The sequence below is a fragment of the Apodemus sylvaticus genome, chromosome 13 (genome assembly GCF_947179515.1).
Source record: "Apodemus sylvaticus chromosome 13, mApoSyl1.1, whole genome shotgun sequence".
Lineage (NCBI taxonomy): Eukaryota > Metazoa > Chordata > Mammalia > Rodentia > Muridae > Apodemus > Apodemus sylvaticus.
The window spans coordinates 29,358,000-29,380,914 of NC_067484.1; the positions used below are offsets into that span (position 1 = coordinate 29,358,000).

A 22,915-nucleotide genomic window follows, 5' to 3' on the forward strand; every position below is an offset into this window, starting at 1 on the left:
GGTATGGCTAATGGCATAGTGATTTTTCCTTGCCCCCAAACATGATTTAAAGCTAAAGACAAATGCCTTGAGTAAGGCACCATTTAAAGCAACATTCTCTCCGAGTAACCCTGACAATTAGCCAACTGTTGCAAGATATTTTATCACAATGTGAATCTTTAGATGGTGAACTGAAAAAACCTGTTTCTTCTTGTGGTGTGGCTCAGCCCTGGCACACACCTTTAATCCAAGAGCTTTCTGTTAACAGAATAAAGTAAATCATAGGTCAAGAGGCAGAGCAATCAACCAACTGACAGGGAGTGAACATAAAAATAAAAAAATAACATAAAAATAAAAATTTTCATTAAAAAAAATAATAAGCTTGGGAAAGAGACTAAGGACTTTGATTTGAAGGGTATTTGAAACAGCATGTTGATGTGAAAGAAGGAGGAAAAGGAACTTTTACCTTCTGAGACATCAATGAAGTAGGAAGGTCAGCTAGGTGCTTTCTCTGCCTCTGAGTTAGCAAGCAGGCTTTCACCACATCACCTGGCTCCTGAGTCTTCAATGGTAAAATCAAACATTTGGGATTTTGTTTTTTTTTTTTAAAAAAAAAAAAACCAGCAAAGTTACTGCTACCTTCAAATCCAGGAGCATATGGAATGATATTTGGGATAAAACTAAAAAAAAAAAAAAAAGAAAGAAAAAAGAAAAGAAAAAAAAAAAAGAAACCAATTAAAAAGGTCAGCAACTATCTTCCCTCACCTTCTTGGAAAACAGCTTCATTTGGTTGCTCATGAAACACAAAAGAAAACTTATCCCTTCCATCCTATGTCATTGAAACTCTCACAAGTGACATGAAGAAGAGAGGAGATATGAGCTAAGATGCTGAGCCAAGGAGAAACCCTCCAGGACAGCCCTGTTTCTTACTTTTCCTAGTACTTGATAGAATGCTGTAACAAGAGCAACTTAAGGGAGAAAGGACTCCTTTTGGCTCACAGTTTAAGGGTAAAGTCCATCACAACATGGAAGGCATAGCAGCCAGGAGCCTGAAAAAGCTGGTTACATGGCATCCACAGTCAAGAAGAGGCATGAATGGCAATTCCTGATGTCCTTTACACACAGTTACTAAATCCTAGCCCAGAGTATGGCATCACCTACAGTAAGTAGGTGGGTCCATCCACCTCAATCAATCTAATCAAGGTAATTCCAGCAGGTTTCCTAACCCTAACCCTCACCCTCACCAAGTGGCAATGAAATTAACCATCATAATTCTGCCTGGGGTCCCCTTGATCACCAACACACCATTTCATATCACAACTTTCACCCCCCAGTCTCTGAAGTGTCATGTTCCTTTCATACTACATTTAGGCTACCTTCCTTCAGGTGAATTTGAATCCTCACAGGGTGGACCTGTTGGTAGATGGTTTTTTTTGTCCTTCAGATGCCTTTCTTATTGTCCCAGTGCAGTGCAGTCTTCTCTTCCACAGAATTGACCTCTTTATCACAGCTGTTTTCTCAGCCCAGGCCTGAATCATATCCTGTCTCCAGATTTTTTTCCACCACACAAGTTAGTCTAACACTTTAAAATTCAGCTTCACTCAGGTTCTCAAGACACAGAATGAAACCAGATTTTTTGAAAAAACAAAAACAAACAAACAAACAAACAAAAAACCATTGCACTTGGAGACTGGTGAAGTGGTATAGTGGGTAAAGATGTTTTCCATCAAGACTGATGACCTAAGTCAGATCCCCCTGGACCTAAAAGGTAGGAGAAACCCAACTCCACCAAGTTGTCCTCTGACCTCTACATACATCCATGGCATACATGTGACTACACACAAACATGCATGCAAATAAATAAATGCAATTTTTAAAAAGCATGAACGGCCTCATCTCAGTTTCCAAGTCTTTGTTCTCCTCTAAAACCTTGCAAGGCAGGCTCTAAAATTTACCTTTCCTGCCATTCTTGTCTTCTAAGATCCACCAGAACCACTCGTAAGCTCTGTTTACAGTACGCAACAGCCCAATCCCTTCCACATTCCTCCCTGAGAATCATAAAGTCTATTACAGCAGAGGCCTCATTTCTCACTACCAATTTTCTGTCTTAGCTGCTTCCCTTGTTGTTATAATTAAAACTTTGTAGCAAAAGGAACTTGAGGGAGATAGGTCTTATTTTGGCTTACAGATTATCAGTGTGTATAACCCACTGTGACGGGAATCACAACAGCAGAAGCTTGAGGCAGCCAGTCACATGATATCCACAGTCAAGAAACAGAGAGTGAAGGATGCTGCTGCTTAGCTCCTTTATAAATAGTACTGATTCCTGGCCAAGGGAATGGTGCCACCCACAGTGGGCGAGTCTTCTCACCTCAGTCAATATAATCCCCCCACAAAAGCATCTCCAGAGGCCCATCTCCCAGATCTTATCAGTTGATAGTTGAGATAAATGACCAGAGCCAAGTACTTGTGTAACATTTATTTTTATCACTAGTTGCTTCCCAGAAATGTGCGGAAGCTAAAAAAATAAAAAATTAAAATGAAATAAAAATAAAATGAAAAAGCTCATCATCCTGAATGTGTTATCATATTTAGTATTAGGTACCTAATAGCATCTTATAATGAGAAGATTCATTAAGGAAGGTACAAACAAACACCACACCTTTGTTTGAAACTAACTCTCCCAACACATCCTTGGCCTCTCTTGAAACACTTGCTGTCTATATGACACTGGCTTTTGTGCTTCAGGCTTTAATATATACAAAAATCAGAGGTCTTGATAGACTAAAGGTCCTGATTTAGCAGATTTAGATGTTGCTGAGAATAACTAAATTCTAATCTCTGAAGGCAAAACCCAAGTAGCTGTCTGGTTCCCCAGTGAGTCCAACATATAGCAAGCTTTTTAAAGGTCACTGAAGGCTGCCAAGATGACTCAGTGAGCAAAGGCAGTTTGCCACCAAGTCTGATGACCTGCGTTCCTGTCTCGTGTGATTGTTCTTGAAGTAGGCCAACACAACTAGGAAGAGATCAAAGGATAAAGAAAAAGTTCTGGAGAAAAGGCTGAGATAAGACAACGTGAGCTAGGGAGGAGCCGTATGAGAGTGGACTGAGCCAGGCTGTGGTGGGTAGAGGGAGCCTCAGGGAGCAGCCATCATTGACTTGGGCCTTAATGTCTGAAAAGCCTTGGGTTACCTATCTGGGGTTCTCCAGGTAGAATATGGGGATTCTGCTTGTTCCTTCACACAGAGCCTCAGGTTGGTCTGTCTTCCTTTGTCCTTGGGGTAGAGGAGTGGGGAGGGCTAGATGTACCTTAAGTGGAGACCATGAGGAACCAGAGCGGCTTATGCAGGATGGCAAGGCAGGCATGAAAACAGGCTCAGGAGTCAGGAAGGAAATGGCAGCTGCAGGAACTGTTCACATCCTAGGAAGCAGAGACAGCCTCTGGACTAGGCCAGGGTAACAAACCCAATGCTCTCCCTCTTGTCCCAGTTCCTCTCCTGTTTTTATCCTTGTCCCCTCCTCTTCTCAGAACTGCTCTTAGGACCCTCTTGACACACATCTCTACACACCTTTCATCCCTAGTTGCCTTCTGGGTATCAAGAGGTTAGGTGACAAATAAGTCACTACCCACCACAGGAAGTGAAAGGATATTCACAAATAAGCAGGTTTTGAAACCAAAACAACCAAAGGTACACGGGCTCAGAAATAATCAGAAGTCCGGGATTGCTGTCTAAGCTGATGAAGATGACTTTGTTCTATGCCTTCTGAGGGAATGCTTAAATATCTTTTTAGTCACCATCATTTGGGGATAACCTTCCCCTCATGACGGCTCCAGGCAGAAGCGCTTTTATTTCAGGCCTCCAGGTTACATCCAGGGATGCTGAGGCCTTTAGAGTTAACCCACGTTCCCACAGTGAGAATGGGGAGCAGACAGGGCTGAGCCTGGCCACCTAGCTCTACAACACAACTCTGTGGGCTCAACATCTCCTGCCAGTCTTCTTAGCCTTCCTCAGAGCAGAGCAGCGGAGCCCTGGGCAATTCACTCAGAGAGAGAAGGAAAGGAACTGAAGGTCTTGTCAAGGAGCTGAGATCAGCCAGAAAAGCGTCCCTGTGGCTCTCAGTGCTGAGCCTTGATCCCTGTGTTGTCCAGGCATCTCAACAACCGACCTAGTCTCCATACAAAATGTGAAAAGTTTAAGATTCACAGGGACCTCCACACAGTCACGCTCCACTACTTCTCTCATCTTTTCTTCCAAGTAAAACACCCAAAGGAAGGGGCTCTTTTTTCATAAAAAACATTTTCCTCCACCCCTTTTTAACACAGAAACATTTTCTCTGTACTCTATATTGTTCCCAATAAACAAGGAACCATAAGCCCAGGAGATGAAGTCCTTTCCCAGGATGCTAAGTGAGTCAGAAAAGAGTCAGAATTCAGCGTCTGAGGTCACTGCACCATCTCAGGCCATGGCTCCAGTACTAGCTGGGCACAGCGGTTCCTTGAAAAATGTCCAAACTGATGGCTAGCAGGGAAATCGACAGCAAATCCTCATGTCATGTTTACTCATTTATGAGCGCGTGATCCTAAGTTCTCTCAGCCACCGTGGCCCCGCCACGGCATTAGCACGCCGACAACATTGAGGATGGAAAGGAAAGATGGGAAGAGAAAGATTACTGGTGAGCAATGCGTTTCCTCTTTTAAAAAAAAAATACTAAGGCATTGTTTTGCTAATGATACAGCCCTATTTAGAGAAGGTAGAGTATACTGTTATTTCATCAAAATCCATGACCATGGCAGTCTGAACCCTTAAGTCCGAATAGCGTTCAGTTATAAGTTTAAACACCCCTCCATGCCATGTACAGTGGTTTGCTATTTTGTTACCCACGACCTAACAGTGACATCAAAGCCTCCCAATTAAGTGGAGGGTGCTCTCACCTGTGAACGCATTTGTGGCCTGAAAACCAGCTTCCGGCATACTGCTCCCCAGACAAGCCTGTGTTTCAATTCTTAAGCTGTCCTGTGGTGAAGAAACTGCCTGGGCGAGGCCTCAGGTCACTTCCATCTTAGCCTGTCCAAGTCCATCACTCTGCTGGTCCAGCTTTCGGGAGCATCTGACGCCCACTGGATGTGCTCCCACACCCCGTGAGCAGGCACTACCTGGATGTCACGCGGCCCGATGGCATGTGGGATGCACGGTCACATCAACCATCCAGCCAGAGAGTTGAAGCCATGGTGAGATCAGGAATGGGAGAAGCTGTCCTGCCGAAACCTGTTCTCCCACCTCAAAACGAAGGGTTCCTCAACCTTGCAGTGGGCGACATCTTCCACACAGGGAGCAGGGTCAGCCTCACCGAGGTCTCTCAGTCTGCTCTGATCTGCTGTTCTGTGCTTTGCTTCTGTTCTTGCTGAAATTAAAAAAAAAGATGTCACTTTCTTAAGGACCTTGACTAGCTGTACATACTTATCCCACCCCCGGGGAGGCTGAGGCAGGGCAGGCATGGGAGCCAGACTCGGCTACATAGTGAGATCTTGTTTCACATCAACAGCACAGCAGCAGATTAACAGGCCTACAGAAACATAGAAACAAAAACCGACTCACGCCTGACTATGACCTTTCTGTGAACACTAGGATAAGGGGTGAAGGGGAACCCCATTTACAACCCTCAAACACATTATCCATTTTCTAAGCCACTCGATTAACAGACATAAGACCGCAGTCTCCAAGTGTTTTTCCTAGGGCTACTTAGAACTCACACTCTTAAGAAATTAAGTTACCAAAGTTGAATCCCAAGGTCTTGGAAAGTGGATCTCTTTAGTTCATGCCAGCTGCCATCGGGTCCTATACAAACAAAGTTAAGCTTTGGAAGAAGCAGATTTTTAAACGTGACTCTGACGCTATGATCTAGTGGTGCTTATCCGAGGGATAAAAGATGACTCAGCAGATATCACATGGCACAGCCCACCAACAGGAGGAGGGTGAATCCAAACAACTACCTAAACAGAAGCAGAAGAAGCATTTGATAAACCTCAGCATCTCCTTGTGACATTAGATACAGAAGGAACACACCAGCATAAACAGGCAATATAAGGCGGAGACATATACAAAGCCAATACCATACCAATGGGAAAGGCAGAAACATTTTTATCTAAGACTGGGAACAAGACCAGCATATCTACCAACACTGCTGTCACTCAACACAGCATCAGAGGTTCTAGCTGGAGAAAAAAAAAAAGGCAGAGAAAAATACCGGTGTCTAATTTAGAAATGAAATCAAACTGTCTTGCTTGCCAATATCTGGTTTTTTGTTTTTGTATATAAATATATGACAAGAATACAGTAGCCGTCCTCAGACACACCAGAAGAGGTCATCAGATCCTGTTACAGATGGTTGTGAACCACCATGTGGTTGCTAGGAATTGAATTGAACCCAGGACCTCTGAAGAGCAGCCAGTGCTTTTAACCGCTGAGCCATCTCTCCGGCCCACCTGGGTTTTCATAAGCAGGAAAACATAGATACCCTACTAAAGATTGCTAGAACTGATAAAGTTAGTGAGGTTGAAACTGAAATTATCAGCCCTTTATAAAAATAAGGACAACTTCTAAACATAAAAGTAAAATCATTGAGAAAGAAATGAAAATATTACATCTCACACTGACTACAAGAAACAGGAGGAGGAGGAAGAATGAAAGGCAGGAATAAAGGCAAAGAAGGGAAGGGGAAGGGGGAAGGGAAAGGGAAGAGGGGAGGGGAGGAGACAGGGAGAGGGGGGAGGAGACAGGGAGAGGGGGGAGGTGAGGGGGAAGAGAAGGGGAAGGGAGGGGGAGGGGAAGGGAATGGGGAGGGAAGGGGAGGAGAGGAGAGGGGAGGGGAGGGAAGGAAAGGGGAGGAAAGGAAAGGAGGGGAGGAAAGGGAAGGAAAGGAAAGGAAAGGAAAGGAAAGGAAAGGAAAGGAAAGGAAAGGAAAGGAAAGGAAAGGAAAGGAAAGGAAAGGAAAGGAAAGGAAAGGAAAGGAAAGGAGAGAAGAAAAGTAGTATTGGGAGCAGAGAGCAGCAAGGGCCCGTTTATGTTTAAACAAGATCAAGCTGATGTGGACATCTGATAAACTATGGGTCAGCACAAGATGGCTGATGCCACATGTCTGGGGAACCCCAAAAGTAAAGAGTGATGCACTTTGCTGTGTAACTATTCCTCACAGAATGTCATTTGTGTGTGAATTCTGTATAAATATGGCCTCGAGGTCAGAGACCTAAGCTTCTCACCTCCGTCTCTGCCAGCCTGCCTGTGTGTTTGTCTACGTCCATGTGGCCTGTGTCCCAATCTGTGTTTGTGCTTACGCCTGCCTGTGTGTGGCCCATGTGTAACATCACGTGCCTGGGTACCAGCCAGCAGCTACTTGCCTGTGACCTGTGGGCTGGTAAATTAAGTGTGCCTTAGGTGCCTGAAGCGCCTCACATCTCCCCCAAACCCTCAATTCCCAGCCTCCATGACCCTCCTTCTGCTCCTGACCTCAGAGAAGCATACTGAAGTGGACACACACACATAGAAAAATGGCCATGTTCATGGATTAATAGAATTACTATCATTAAAATTATCATACTGCCCAACATGATGTACAGATTAAGCATAATACCCATGAAAATACCAATATTATTACTCCCAGAGATAGAAAAAATAATTCTAAATCCATATGTAATCGCCATATGGATTCTCAATACAGGGCTGGAGAGATGGCTCAGCAGTTGAAAGCACTTGTTGCTCTTCCAAGACACCCAAGTTCAGTTCCCAGCACCCACACACCAGCTCACAACTTCCTGCAACCCTAGCACCAAAGTAACTAATCCTCTCTTCAGACTTCTTAGGCTACACACAAACCCATGACACACACACACACACACACACACAAAATTGAATCTTTAAAAAAACAAAACAATCCTAAGTTCAACTGCAAAGCAACGGTGAGCAAAAAAACCATGGGCCATCAAGATGCCTAAATTTCACACTTAGTGCCAAGCAGCATAGCACCAATGTGCACTAGCACAAGGACCTACGCAGCAGAAAGGAGAACCCGGGTTGACTGCACATTTACAGCCAGCTAATCGTTAACAAAGGCACAAAAACATACACTGAAGAAAAATCAGTCTCCTCAATAAAAGGTACTGAGAAGCCTGGAGATACACATTCAGATGCAAGAAATGACACCCCTGCCTCTCACCACACGGAAAAATCAATCCCAAATGTGGCAAAGTTAGAACTATGAAGTACTCAGCATGTGTTAGCATTGCCTTTTGTTTCGTCTCCAATGCCCCTAGAAGCACAGGAAGCAAAAGGCAAAATTAACAAATGGACTTGCATCAAAGTAAGACCATCTTGCATATTATTGACATATTCAATAAGGCAAAAAGACAAACTATACAATGAAAGGAATACCCACATGTTCCTCAGACCAAGGAGAAATATCCAGAATATGTATCAGGAAAATCAAAACAAAACAAATATATACATATAGAAAAAAATAAATATATATAAAGATACATTCTGTACATAAAAGAACATATTACATATATTTATTTTATATAATAAATTTATTATACTATATATAATAAATTGTATATAATAAATATATTGCAGGCTGGAGAGATGGCTCAGCAGTTAAGAGCACTGACTGCTCTTCCAAAAGTCCTTAGTTCAAATCCCAGCAACCACATGGTGGCTTACAAACATCTGTAATGAGATCTGACACCCTCTTCTGATATGTCTGAAGACAGCTACAGTGTACTTACATATAATAATAAATAAATCTTTGGGCTGGAGCAAGCAGGGCTGGAGCAAGCAGGCCCAGAGTGACCATAGGTCCTGAGTTCAATCCCTAGCAACCACATGATGGCTCACAACCATCTGTACAGCTACAGTGTAGTCATATACATTAAATAAATGAATAAATAAATAAATCTTTAAAAAATATATTTCATTATATTATATAATAAATATAATATATTATAAATATAATTACACATATCTATTTTAAATGCATAATAGATTTGTCATAGTATATATAATAAACTGTATATTTATTATGTGATATGATAATATATTATATATGTTATATATTGCATAATGTATGCATGTAATATATAAAGAAAATCTTTATATAAAATAAAGAATATCGCCTGTAATCCCAGCACTTTGGGAGGCAGAGGCAGAGGCAGGCAGATTTCTGAGTTCGAGGCCAGCCTGATCTACAGAGTGAGTTTCAGGACAGCCAGGGATATACAGAGAAACCCTGTCTCGAAAAAACCAAATCCAAAAAGCCAAAAAAAAAAAAAAACCAAAATAAAGAATATATAATTTATTATACATTTATTTATAAAGAACAGCCTGAAGACATGAATAGAAAAGTTTATAAACAGAGAAGATTTACTAACAGCTGAGAGTATGTGGAAAAATCGCCTATGAGGAGTTCAGAGCCTGGCTCCCTGTCCTCTGGCTTCCCAGCAAGTCACACGATCTACTCCACATGGGGTCCTGATCACAGTGCCCACGTTTCTATCACTGCACTGTAAGCAGCAAGGATAAGGGCACTGACTATTTGAGTCTCTGAACTTCTGCACACACAGCACCGCCGTTGCCTGACAGGTGCTCAGTGAAGAGACACTCATTGAATGAATATTTGACTGAATGGAAGTAGTTGTTTAACACAATGCTTCCTGAGTACTGTTCCTCACACAAGGCAAATGGGTGCACGTGGAAGGTTCCAGCAAATATCTGTTATATAGACCCAGCCTCAAGTCTTGAACTCACAAGTGCTATGCACCAGGTGGAGAAGCAGTCTGTAGCTCTGCTTAGCTCTGACCCTTTTGCATATGGGTGTGGGGAGGACAGTTTGCTCCCTAGTGAAGACAGAAGGCATGAGGGGCTGCTGTGGTCACAGAGTGTCCTATCCAGTAAAGTCCCTTAGAGGAGGTTGACTTGAAGTCCTCTAAACTACAATGGGTAGTTAGCAAGAGTTACCTATCAAGACTACAGAGAAAGACAAGTCTATCCTACAGAGGTTAACTAGCCCAGATGTCTAATATGTTGGAGAAACACTCTAACTTACACATGTCTCCAGTTCTCCCCAGCTTCCGAACCTGGAGCAGTTCTTTAAACCTAAATACCTGAAGCTTGAAAATAATAATAATCAAGGAGGGAGGAGACTTACCAAGTACAAAAGGTCACAGACTCAGCCTGAATACACACATGAGATCACATCCTCTATAGAAAGCCCATTGCACACACACACATACACACACACCAGAGAGAGAGACAGACAGACAGACACACACACACACACACACACACACACACACACACATTCATACATTTATGCCTGCTCTGGTGTTCTATTTATCCTGGAAAGATGGAAAGGCCTAACCAGGAAATAAATTAATTTAATACTGCACTTGAAAAAACGTCTTGAAGCACTTCCATAACAGAGCAACAGTAACTAAGGAAATAGAGCACACTCAATGGAAAAACACCCCCACAGGAAGGGACATTTTTAAAAACATAAACACTCCCCAAACCGAACCAAATAAGTTGTAGAATAAGTTTGCCTTCCTAGCTGTTCATAAAAACTTATGTGAGACACAGTCCTCCTGGGACTCATTCAAGAATGAAAACTTAATTTTTCTTTTTAGCTTTCCTGCCCCCCCCCACAGCAATACGTGATAAAAACAGATATGCAGTCCAGGAAGTAGGAAGGTCACACAGTGGGCACAGGGGCCAGAGCCCAACAGAAAAGTGGCAAATCCTTTCTTTCGAAATCAAGTTAACATTCAAAAAAAAATTATAGCATACAAAGAATCAACACTGCGGTTGTGTTTTTATTTCCTTTCACTGTGGACAGACTGTTTCGCTGGCAGAGTGTCGGTTACCTAGGTGACGGCTAGACGAGGCAGCAAAGAGCTGCAAGCCATCCAGCGCCTCAGAGTCCAGGACCTGGCTTGTGTCTAATGACCTCTCGCTCTCTGCCCACCAGAAAAGTTCCAGGAAGAAAAATAACACCAAAATAAAATAAAATAAAAATGAAGAGGTGGTGCCTCAGGTGGCAAACTGAGGCAAACTCTTGCTAGACTGGAAAACACTTGAGAATTCTACCGTGACATTACCAGAATATATCAAATGCTGGTTCCTTTAAAACCCAATGTGACAAAGGATTTTTATTGAGGCAGATGTGCAGAAAAGAAAGCTAAGGGCTCCTTATCCAACTTACTTAGCTCCTCTACCCAAAGGGCAGATGGCTGAAACTTGAGCGAGGGCCAAGCCAACTAAAAATTAGGGGGGGGGGGAGGAAATGTGGAGAGAGGGAGGAGAAGAAGAAAGAAGGGGAGGGGAATGGAGAAAAGAGACAAGAAAGAGAAGTGGAGAAGAAAGAGGATGGCAGACAGTGAGGAGGGAGGGGTGTGACTTGATTAGGAAAAACACAGGGAGTGCCCCAGGGACAGTCCTACTCCTGAATTCCAACCCCACTTCTCTAGTGCTCAGGTCGCTTGCTCTGTCTAGACTCCCATTTCCTCATTTGTAAACTGAGGAGGTGAAATTCAAGATCCCGTCCAATCTGAATATCCTATTCCCCTGTGGCTGTGTGCCTAGCGGAAGGAGACAAGGCTAACACGCCTGCGGATGTGGTCGCAAGCACAGAGGATCTGCACAGGTGGTCAAAGATGCTTGTGCCAGCCACTAGGGGAGGCTGAGTCACAGGGTGAGGAATTACTCGTGGCACTTTCATTTCCGTGACTTGGGGGTGGAAAACACAGATTGTAGCTTTTGTATTACAATCTCAAAGCTCTCCTAGCTTGGGGTAGCTCAGCAGGTGCTGGTTATATCTTCAGAATAAAGGAGTGCCTTCTTTAGGCAGCCGGTTCAGGACGCGAGTGCTAAAGATACGGTGCCTGATTCAAACACACAAATAAGCTGCAAGCAAGGAGAGAGATTATTACAATATCCCTTGGAATGTTGCTTCAGCTAACAGAATGCTGGAGAAAACACAAATAACGTGCAGTCTAATGCTCAACTTCAGCTTGTAAAGGGGGCAGGGCAGCTGCCAAAAAGCAGCAGAGGAAGCCATGTGGAGCCATCTACAAGGTCCCTCCACCTCATGGATGAGAACACTCCCAGAGAGTCACAGAAGGTAGGTACTAAAAAAAAAAAAAAAAAAAAAAAAATCAGAAGTTAGTATGCTGTTGGATGCAAAGCCAGGACCGGAGCCAGGGATTTGGATCCAGGTCCAAACTCTAACTTGCTTGGTACATGCACACAAAACCAAGGAAGATGATGGCCCCATGAGGGAGGTACCCAAGAGGCCGAAGGCGCAGATTACATACCAGTACAAACCTGCTCACTAAGAACCGGGAACGCTGACACGCTCTCTACTTCCTAATGCCAAAAGTGTTCATGTGGGCATGTCTACAACACTCACCTGCGCAAGGAAAACGGTCTGGGCTTGCCAAAGAGTCAGAAAGTCCTCAGGTAAAGGTTCCTCTAAACATCACCTGACCTGTCACCAACACCTAGACTGGGGGTGCCAAGCAGAGGGTAGTGTGAGACTCCCCCACTCCCACCCTGCGCAGGGTTCTGCTCCCACTTCCAGCCGAGAGGACACCGCTTATCTGCAACAAAAGTTTTCCTAAGATAAAACTGTCTTAAAAATGGGCAAGGCAGACAAACCAAAGGTCACGAAAGGGTTATCATTGTACCAGAAGAATGGGAGAGGTGTCTCACTCTTTACAAGTCTAAAAGAGAATATGGACTAATAAGTCATTTGTACAAGACCAACTTTGATCCCCGCCCCCACCCCTGGTAAGCCACTCTCGATGCTAGCTTACACCAGGCCATGATGGACAACTATGACTGGCCCACAATACATCCTGCTCTCTAGGCTACTGGACATCACAAAGGCTACATGTACACAATGAGTATTTCGCCATCAATTTGTGGAGACCATTACCATGACCACAAATTATACAAGGTGCAGGGAAGACAGGAGTGAGCTCTTCTGTCGCATCTGTCTGTGGTGGTGCTTCTGAACATATAGTAACCATCTCTGGCCCTGACTATGGAGACTGAATTACAGCAGGTGCCCAATCCACTCAAGCTGGACCATCCTGAATCTTATCTTGAACACATTGGTCATTTCTCCAATCTCCTGCCTCAGCCCTGGGGCCATTGTTAGGAGGGCTGATGGTCAAGAGGACTCAAACACTGGAGCGATCCTGGGTGGTCTCTGGACCCTTCACCATTTAAAACACAAAAGCTTCACACACAATGGGTCCAAGGGTAGAATTACAGGCTCTGGGTCGGACCAACTTGTGTTTGTTTCATTCTAAGTGTGAGTGTGGCTTCACACTTACTTAATGCCCACACCAGATGACAGCCTCAGTTACTTCAGGTACAACAGACAAATAAGGAGAGCGTCTGCCCTGTGAATTCTTAGACATTTAAACAGAAAATGAGTATGAGACACTAGTACCCGGTTAGCGCTAAGGAATTCCAGACCTGCACTCACTACCCACTACTTCAGCAAATGACATAGATCAGGATTTGGAGGAAAAAATGGCCAGATACCTCCACCTCCGGTCCATATGCAACCCAAATGGATGCAGAATGATTTTCATTTCACCATTTGTCAGTTGTCTTCGCTTGGTTTTTTTTTTCTCTCTCTCTATCTTTTTTAAAGGTTCTCAATAGACAAAAACCAAAGCTCGAAATCATCCCATGTCACCTAAAATTAACACCAGGCAAAAAGCAGAGGAGAGCGTACAGAATTAGAGAAGATGTGTGGGAAGGATTAGGAATGAAATGTGGCAGAAGAGGAGAGAGAATTTTGCCTTTAAAAGGAAAAAGCTTCTCAATATCCATTTTTTTCATGTTTTCATACCAAAATATTAGACTGTGAGAACAGCTCTGGAAAGAGACTTTAGCTGTGGTTTTCCACCTCCTGTCAGAAGCATCACTGCAGGCTACTGTGACCCTCCTTCCTCTTCACTCTTGGACTCACTGGGAAACGCTGGCTCTTTTAAGGCCATCATGTACATTTCACAAGCTTTCCCAAGTACCCAAGAAAGGAACAATACCATCTATACATCCTACCAACCTCCCCTGAAGAACAGAGAAAGACTGTCCCAGAGCCCAAACTCCAGCCTCCCTGACCCCCACAGCATCCTCACACTGGCTCGCAGTGAAAAGACATGAGTAGAAGAGGAACAACCAATTCTCACACCACCATTGCCCATCTGGCTTCCAGTCACACACCCATGCTATCCAGGATAGAGGCCTTCCGACCATTCACAGGGCTCAGCCTTAGCTGTGGTAAATGCAGTATTTCTCTGTAGGATGTTAGAGCAGAACAACCACCTAATATGGAGTGCAAAATAATTGTAATCAACAAGTTTGGTGTGCTGACCTATACCCATTGCTTAATCTCTCAGTCTCTCTCTCTGTCTCTCTAATACACACACACACACACACACACACACACACCCTTCAGGGTTACTTAACAGCCTGTCTTCTGGCAGAAAGACTCATGAGAGTCCAAATGCCTTTTAAGAGAAAAATCAGGCAAAGTCTTGCTAAGCACTGGGAGAACACAGTGCACACAGATATGCCTTTCCTCTTAGAACTTTCACTCCCATTCAGTCAGTCTGCTGTCTTCTTATCACTTATAGAAACCAGAAGAAGAAATATGAAATTAATAACACACCATTCTTCACCCGTTTGGGAAAAGTGTGGGTTCTCATACAAAACCCCAATAAAATTGCTAGTTCGGTCTTCTAAGTGAATGGCTTGAAATTCAATGGGTGAATCTCACACCAAGTTCTAAAATCAAGTCAGCCTCCATTGGGGGAAACACTTAATCAGATCTCAGAAATCCAAAGAAATGAGTGGTTAAGCGGATGTCTAAATGCTACGACACATAATGGTATTGTCTGAGGTTGACTCCAGAGCTGATGCTAACAGCAACTGGGCCCAAGAGTGTAACAGATGAGCTCTCACTGGCCAGTGCTCACAATAATGGATGATAATGCTGCATCTACAAGAGACCTTGCCACACCAAACCAGCTGATGAATCACCCTGACTCCACATATCTTAGGGAAAATATTGATATGGTTTCATATGTTCCCGGAAGGTTGAGTGTGGAGGAGCTGTGAATCTGCATGTGTCGTGAAGAGCACCTGTGCTTCCACACAGAATCTGGAGGGATCAGAGAAGTCTCTCATGCTCCCACACCACGCACCTGCTACCTTGCCAAGCTACCAAAGCACCATGAAGCAGCTACAGAGGGGCGATTGCATTCTTAAGTGTACTCCAGCAAGAGACTGATATATACACTCAATATTCAATTAGTGATGTCTCTTAATGCATCTAAAAGCAGACCTCAGTAATAGAATTCCTAGATACCAACAAGAGCTCCAAAAGCAAGAGGCAACTACCACCAAATGCAACACTGAGATCACACACCAGCCATGCCAACATGGACCCTGCTAGCCTCACAGCCATCTTCCTCTATATTTAAAACTGTCATCCTGAGATTGGAAGGATGGCTCAGAGGTTAACAGCACTTGCTGTTCTTCTAGAGAAACTGTTCCTTTAGTGGACACCTGTGTACAAGTCTCTCTGTCTGTCTGTCTGTCTCTCTCTCTCTCTCTCTCTCTCTCTCACACACACACACACACACACACACACACACACACACACACACACGCATGCTTCTTAAAAACTATGCCAACTTTTAGCCTAACAAAATATAGCCCTTATTTCTTCTTTCCTCAGCTCCCCTGAAGTCACCACATAAAAAATGACTTATTTCTTACTCCTCAGTAAACTCCTAAAGGTGGAGGCCAAAGGGTTGAAAGCCCTGGGCAGCCAGATCAAACAAGCAGGTGTAAGGGAAAGACCAGGGGACACATGAATAGAAGGAGACTTTATTCCCATGTACAGACACTTCTTCCCATGTTGCTTCTTCCTGCAGTTTTGAAAAGTAAACACAACTTCTCAAATCACACCCATGAAGACCGGCTTTCAAGCCTCACAGGAAAGCAAGCCACTACTGTTCCTCGTCAGTCTCTTGTGGCCCAATGTTTCCCAAATTCCCCAACCCACCCCTGCAATCACCAAAAATCTACTGTCTGTGTTGAGTTGAAAACAAAATACATATTGATAAATATGAGTGAGATAAGAAAAATAAAGAGGGTGAAGGGGCAGGTATAAAGGGGGCTCTCCTTAGACGACAAGTACCCTACAGATTCCTTGGTGGCAGCACAACTGTCCCCACGACGAGGGTGTGGTGACCACAGGGACAGGCACAGCTTCGGAGTCATACACCAAAGTTAGAGTTCAGCTGTGCAGTTCACCAAAGCCTCTTCAGACATATTGCATAGCCTGTGCATATAACACAGGAGGACCTTAATGATCCCTTCAGAGATGGCAGTCGTAGAGGGGGGTTGAGATAACATTCCTTGATGTCATTAGAATCTCTGAGGAGGGGCAGCGTGGTCCTTTGAATTGTACGTGGTTGGGGGCTGGGGGGCGAGAAGCTGCTTGTATAAGGGAAGGAAAAGAGAAAGTCGGGTCATGAAGGCCCTGATGGATTTCTGTGCACGACTGAACACTCAGCGAGTTAAACCCAAGGCTGTGTTTATTAGAATTTTAATAGTGTTATCTTTAAATAATTGCTTACATACGTCAGTACTAGTAGTTTACTGCTAACCAAAGCATCTCCATGTAAATCACTCCTGGCAACCTGGCCCCTTATGTGTTCCTTGGGGCCCCGCCCTCCTTCCCATTCCAACCAAGTGAGCCAGTCACCAGTTAATGCAGACTGACTAACAAGTGACAAGGGGTTCCCTGCATCAGAGAAATCACTCTCTACTTGAAGTGACTCATCTCCACGCTTCCTTTGAATAAAAACATGTTATTATGTTCAATAAAACTGCACCAAAAAATAATAGATAAAGACAGTTTTTAAATAACTTATACCAACACCTAAAAATGGTTTCCTGGAGGAAAACGAAAACATTGGCAAGGATATTTTAAGAGCTTCCTCCTACTCCCCCTCCCTTCCCTACAGATAAATATGGCCACATTTAGAGAAATAAGAACTCTCCTGGCCTAGCTTTAAACTTGGGCAAAGTGGGCTTTACAGTGAGGACAGAAGCTGCCATTGAAATTTAAAAGCAGTCTAGTTACTCCTGCTACCATCCCTTTCCCTTCTAGTTGCCATGGAAACAGACCTTCCATCACCAAAAAAAAAAAAAAAAAAAAAAAAAATGGGGTAAAGATAGTACCATGCCCAGTCTCCACACCCTCCCCCATCTGTTTCCATGGGAACTGAAAGAGAAAAGAACGGAGGTTGGGTATCTAGACTGTCTGAAAATATCTAGCCATGCCCAGAGCTGTGCCCACAGGCCTTGATGGGCCCTGTAGAAATGCAACAGAACCTCAGAGAAAGGAAGCCTGGCTAGACTACATGAGTAAAACCAGCTGTGACTTCCTAACATACTGAGAAGGTGGCTTGACTTCTCAAACATCCCTCCAGTCAACCAGAGAGGACTCAGATCCCAGCAGTGGGTCTATACCTAAGTGGACAGCAGATTCACTCCTGACTTCATGAACTGATAACCACCCCCCCCAAGAAGCTTGCACCTCAATTCTGTACTGTTTTATAGCTCCAATGATGACGACTGACCATTTGGGAAACCCAATGTCCTAAGCGGAGCTTCCCGGAATTTAACACACTTATGAAGTCTGTTAGGATCTTGATAAAGCAGAGTCCAGCAAATCTGAAACAGGACTGAGATGATATATTACCAAACGACCCCCAGGGGATGCTCCACCTGAAAGCTACTTCAACGATGTCTGAGTGGTGAGGTTCTAGAATCCACTGAATTTCACCCTAGTGCCTTTGCCACATGCCAAAGGTGGAGACTTTAGTAGTCATGTCGGCAGTAACACTTCACCAGGCCTACCCATCTCTGGCCTCTGAAATAGACTATGCTGGTGTCAGAAGCTGATGAGGAAATCAAGTTCTGCCTCCTATTATTCCCCCTTAAGTGCCTCAACCCCCTAGAGATCACCATATTGATCAGAAGGTAACTGAACATTTAAAAAATATTTAAGAATATAAATGAGAATAGCAGCTATGGAAATCAATACAAATGTGTCTCAAAAAACTAAAGATATGATTATTGCCTGTTCAGGCTATCTATACCACTTGAGAGTTTCCATCAAAGAGTCAACATACCACAGAAATACCTACACAGCCATTTATGGTGACAATATTCACAATAGTCAAAATATGAAATCAGTTTTCCTGTCAACCGATAATAAATAAAACTTGACAGATGCTCACAGTGTCTTGTGACCTGACTTCAAAAACAAAAACATGTCATTCTGCAGAAAACGGGTAGAAGTATGGATCACCATGATAAGCTAAATAAAGCATATTTTCTCCCAAGGGTAGAATTTAGATATTATAAATGTGAATGTTATGAAAGCAGAAGGAACCATCTAGAGGAGCCAGGGCTAATGAGAAAGAGTATAGGGGTGAAGATAAAAACTCCATGCTATCAAAATTATCAACCGCTATAATGAAAGCCTATGTAAAGATGTGTTGATTGACGGGAAACCCGCTGGGCATGTGGGTGTGTGCCTGTGACTCCAGCACCAGGGATCCGGAAGCAGGTAAATGTGCTTGAGTTTGAGGCCATCCTGGTCCATACAGTGAGCTCCAGGCCAGCTGAGGCTACATAGTGAGACTGTCACTAAAAGAAGGGGAGGGGGATGGATTTGACCTCACAGTCACCAGATAAACATGATTATCTCCATCAAATCTGATTTCTCAAACTTCTCAAATGTCTCAAAACATAAAAGCAAATTTCTCATGTTTGAGGGCCAAACTGGTGGTTGGAAATGGATGAGATGTCCAACAGGCTAACAAATGTTTATAAATATCTACACATTACCAAAGAAGAATGGGACTTTCCATGAATCGCTTTGACAGAATTGGGGAAACCCTGAGATTTTATTATTAAATAAATATTCAACAGAGAGCTGGCCCGGCGGCTCATGGTGTCTACTTCCAGAGAAGCTAGGCTTGGTTCCCAGAACCCACCCTAGGTAGATTACAACTGCCTGTAACTCCAGCTCCAGGGATTCAAGTCCTTCTTCTGACTTATATGCATTCACACAGACACAAACATACCTAAGAATAAATGTCAAATATTTCTAAATAAACAATTCAAACATTCCTAAAGTCTCTGTTCTAAACAGAAATGTCCATAGCAGTGTCACCGTCTCAGCTAAAGGTATCAAGTTAATAAAAAAGCAATCCTAATTTCCACCTGAGCCATCAAATGGTTTAAAATTATGCAATATGTTCAAAGCCAGGTTACTATTTCACTAAATACACTTTGTATTTCATTCAAAAAGTAGACCATATTAATCTTTGAAATTAAAACATAGGCAAAGATTTAGAGTCTAGATCATTGAATGTCATAATCCTTGCTTGAAAATATAATATTCTGATTCTGAGGGAACAAAGTGGGGGGGGATTATTTAATCAGTCAGCACACAATCGAAAATAGCTAAGCATTTTTGTACAGCCCCACAACTGCAGGCAGAGTCTGTGATAGGCATTTTCATTCTATTGATGCCACAATATGCCTTTAGATATTTATATTGTATATAAAATATCCTACATAAACTTCTCTTTAAAGATGTGAATGAATATCGCAATCCAGTTGAACTTTTAGATTCTTGGAAAACCCAGTACCATGACTGCCTCAATGAGACATTAAATCCAAACACAGGATTTGTGTTCACTTAAAACACACATACATGCGGCACGTGTGCGCACACATGTACATACATACACACACACACACATACCATGAGTGCACTCAATAGTTATGATAGAATATGATAAAGGAATATGAGCTGGTTCTTAAGTGCTCCATTAAAAAATAGTAAAAATAATTAGGGATAAATGCAGAGACATGCTTCTACCCAGAACCACTAAAATCTGTTAGTCTGTGAGACCCAAGCCAGAAAATCAGTTGTCAGTATTTACTGCCTACATGTGTTTACTTTCTGTTTGCACAAAAAGGCAATTGGAAAGTCAGCAAACTGTCTACAGAGGGCCAGATGGTAAACAGCTTTGTACACAGCTATGCAGTCTCTGTCCCTTACTTCGGAACCCTGTCGTGACAGTATCAAAGAAGCCACACAAGCAACACGTAAACAAACTAGTGCAGCCACGTCTCAATAAAGACTTCACTGATATAAATAAGCACCGGCCACTGTGTGGACCGTGAGCCATCACCTGTCAACAACAGAATATACATTACTTATTTTCAAGGAAATGTCTTATTCAACTTGGATTCCACAGCTTCAGGAAAAGGACAGAAAAGACTTGGCAAGTCAGATTCCATTTCTGTTTTTCAGTCAGCCTGAACCCACAACAACCCAAAATATTCTGACATGTCAAGTACTTACGCACCAGCTCAGCACAGCTGCTACTAATTAACATACAATCGTTATTTTTCTTATGTTTGTATTCTTCATATTTTTCTTGCACATACTGTTCCCTTCGTTTCATTCTAACAGTTGCGAGGGCAAGAGTTTAATTTGCATTTTGCCCATAAGGTTTAGCTTAGTGTTGAGCATGAAGATAAATACAGTAAAGATGCTTGTCTTAGATTTCTACTGCTGTGAAAAACACCATGACTAAGAACAATGAGGGGGATCAAGACTTTGCTTCCTCTTATCCTTCCAGGTTACAATGTATCCTTCCAGGTTACAATGTATCCTTCCAGGTTACAATGTATCACTGTGTGAAGTCAAATCAGGAACTCAAGCACGGCAGGAACCTAAAAGCAAGAACCAAGTCAGAGGCCATGGAGGGATGCTGCTCACTGGCTTGCTGTTGTGGCTTGCTTAGCCACCTGTGGCTTGCTCAGGACTAGCACCGCCCACATAGGGCTGCGCCCTCCCACAACAATCATTAATACGGGAAAATCTATTTGACACTAAAATGTATTTCCTAGAAAAACTTGATGCTATTGCATCCAGAGGGGTGCCTATCACAGAAAGTCGCAAGGATTTTCTAATTGGAATGTACGCACGCACACAGAAATCTGCCCCCCCCCCAGCATCTGTCTTTAAAGAACATTGTTTTAAAAGGCAACAATGATCACTGTGGAAAAGAATGAAAATATTAATAAATTCATACTTGTAACTCTCGCAGCTGAAATTAAGGAACACTTCAACATGTAGTTTGGATCAGATATTCTATACATATTTTACCAAAAATAATCTCCCATCGCAGGCACACTTACATATTTACTTAATATGTAGAGTAAAGATCTTTTATATTAGTTATACTTCTTCTTTGGGATATAACATTTATATGATCTCATATATGCATGCTGGAGACCAGCCTCCTAAAGTTCAGAGTTTTCTATGTTCACTCACTTAAAGCCTTCTGACAATGAGGTCAGACCTAGCACAATGGTACCCCAGGGTTACTTTAGAGACCTCTAATATCGGTAGGCAAAAGTTTACATCACTGTTCCACTTGAATGAGAGTTCTGCTGTTAATTTGTCAATTAGAATGTTACACGTTTTCAAATGAGAGTGGTTATCTTTATAAAGACTTCAGGCACCCATGAGAGCACAGGCAGCATTTATTTGGTGACAGTCCCACACCTGACACTCCATAGTTTATAATGGACAGGAGGACAATCAGCATTGCTGGTGTTAGCTGTCCAAACAGTGCCAGAAATCCAAGGTCATACACTAAATGTAATTCAAAAGCAATACCATAGTTACAAGGTAAAGCTGTCCTCGGACAGTCCTCTGACCCACCGCCATATAGAAGCTTTGGCTCTAGAGACCCAGCTCTTCAGGGTGCTAGAATAACGGAAGCACGCACGCGCGCGCGTACACACACACACACACACACACACACACACACACACGTGCTTAGCAACCTAGTTTATTAATTTCTACCCTCATTTTCTCTGGTAGAGTCCTAAAGATGTCCATCTTAAAAGGGAACTTGCAGCTTCCCCAGAGACCCTCCCTGTGCCCCCACCATGGTCTCCATTCTTATTGTTTGCCTTTGCTGCTGACTGACATGTCATGATGATCCTGACGACTACAGCATGTTTCGAGATAAGATGAATTGGGCTCCTGTTTCAACAAAGAAATGGTTTTTCCAATTAAGCTCTGCTCTGAGGACATGGAAATCCAGTGGTCCCCTCCTCCTTGTGCAATTGGCACAGAACCTCCTGTCTGTGATACAAACAAATACTTATTCAAGTATAATGTATGATGCCTGTCCTCTTTGTGTTCCTTTTCTTGGTTTTATTAAATTGCCATTGGGCCTGTCGCCTGTCCTCTCTCCTTGTACCTTGTGGTTTTTCTACATTTCTTATTGCATTTGTCTTAAAAATGTGTTTCTATTGCTATCAAGTCCCAGCTTGGAGTACCTGGTTATAAATACAAGGAGACAGAGTAAGTTGTTGCCCCATTGGCACAGGTATTTCACATCAAACAGAGCAGCGACTGACCCCGTGATTCCTCAAATCACGCCTGGCCCATGATGTAAGGTCTCTCTCACTACAATGAATCCTAAAGCTCCATATATAGTATCTGTGTGCTTGGAGTGCAAAAGACCTTGAACAATGAGGTCACTGTCACACGGAACCAGTAGTTTCATAGACATTCTGAGCCCTATACTAAGCCGGAGGTGTCGAGCCATCAGTGACAAAGAAACACTAATACAGGAGGTTAGCAGACAGAATAGCTTCAAACACTCTTACAGAAACCACACAGCACTTGTTTACTTTTAACTGAAAGGCTGGTGTGAAGGCACAGAAAGTTCAAGCTCAAAAGATAG

At 43.1% G+C, this 22,915-nt stretch overlaps 1 protein-coding gene across 3 annotated transcripts in view; it reads right to left on the reverse strand.

The window, feature by feature from the left end:
- Positions 1-22,915, reverse strand: part of Ldlrad4 (low density lipoprotein receptor class A domain containing 4) — a 327,131-nt gene that overhangs the window by 196,948 nt on the left and 107,268 nt on the right. For all 3 annotated transcript variants that reach the window (XM_052155741.1, XM_052155740.1, XM_052155742.1), the window contains one exon: positions 4,913-5,382. In XM_052155741.1, coding sequence (XP_052011701.1) covers positions 4,913-4,952 — 40 coding nt within the window. In that variant the 5' untranslated portion in view covers positions 4,953-5,382. The remainder of the gene's footprint in view (positions 1-4,912; positions 5,383-22,915) is intronic.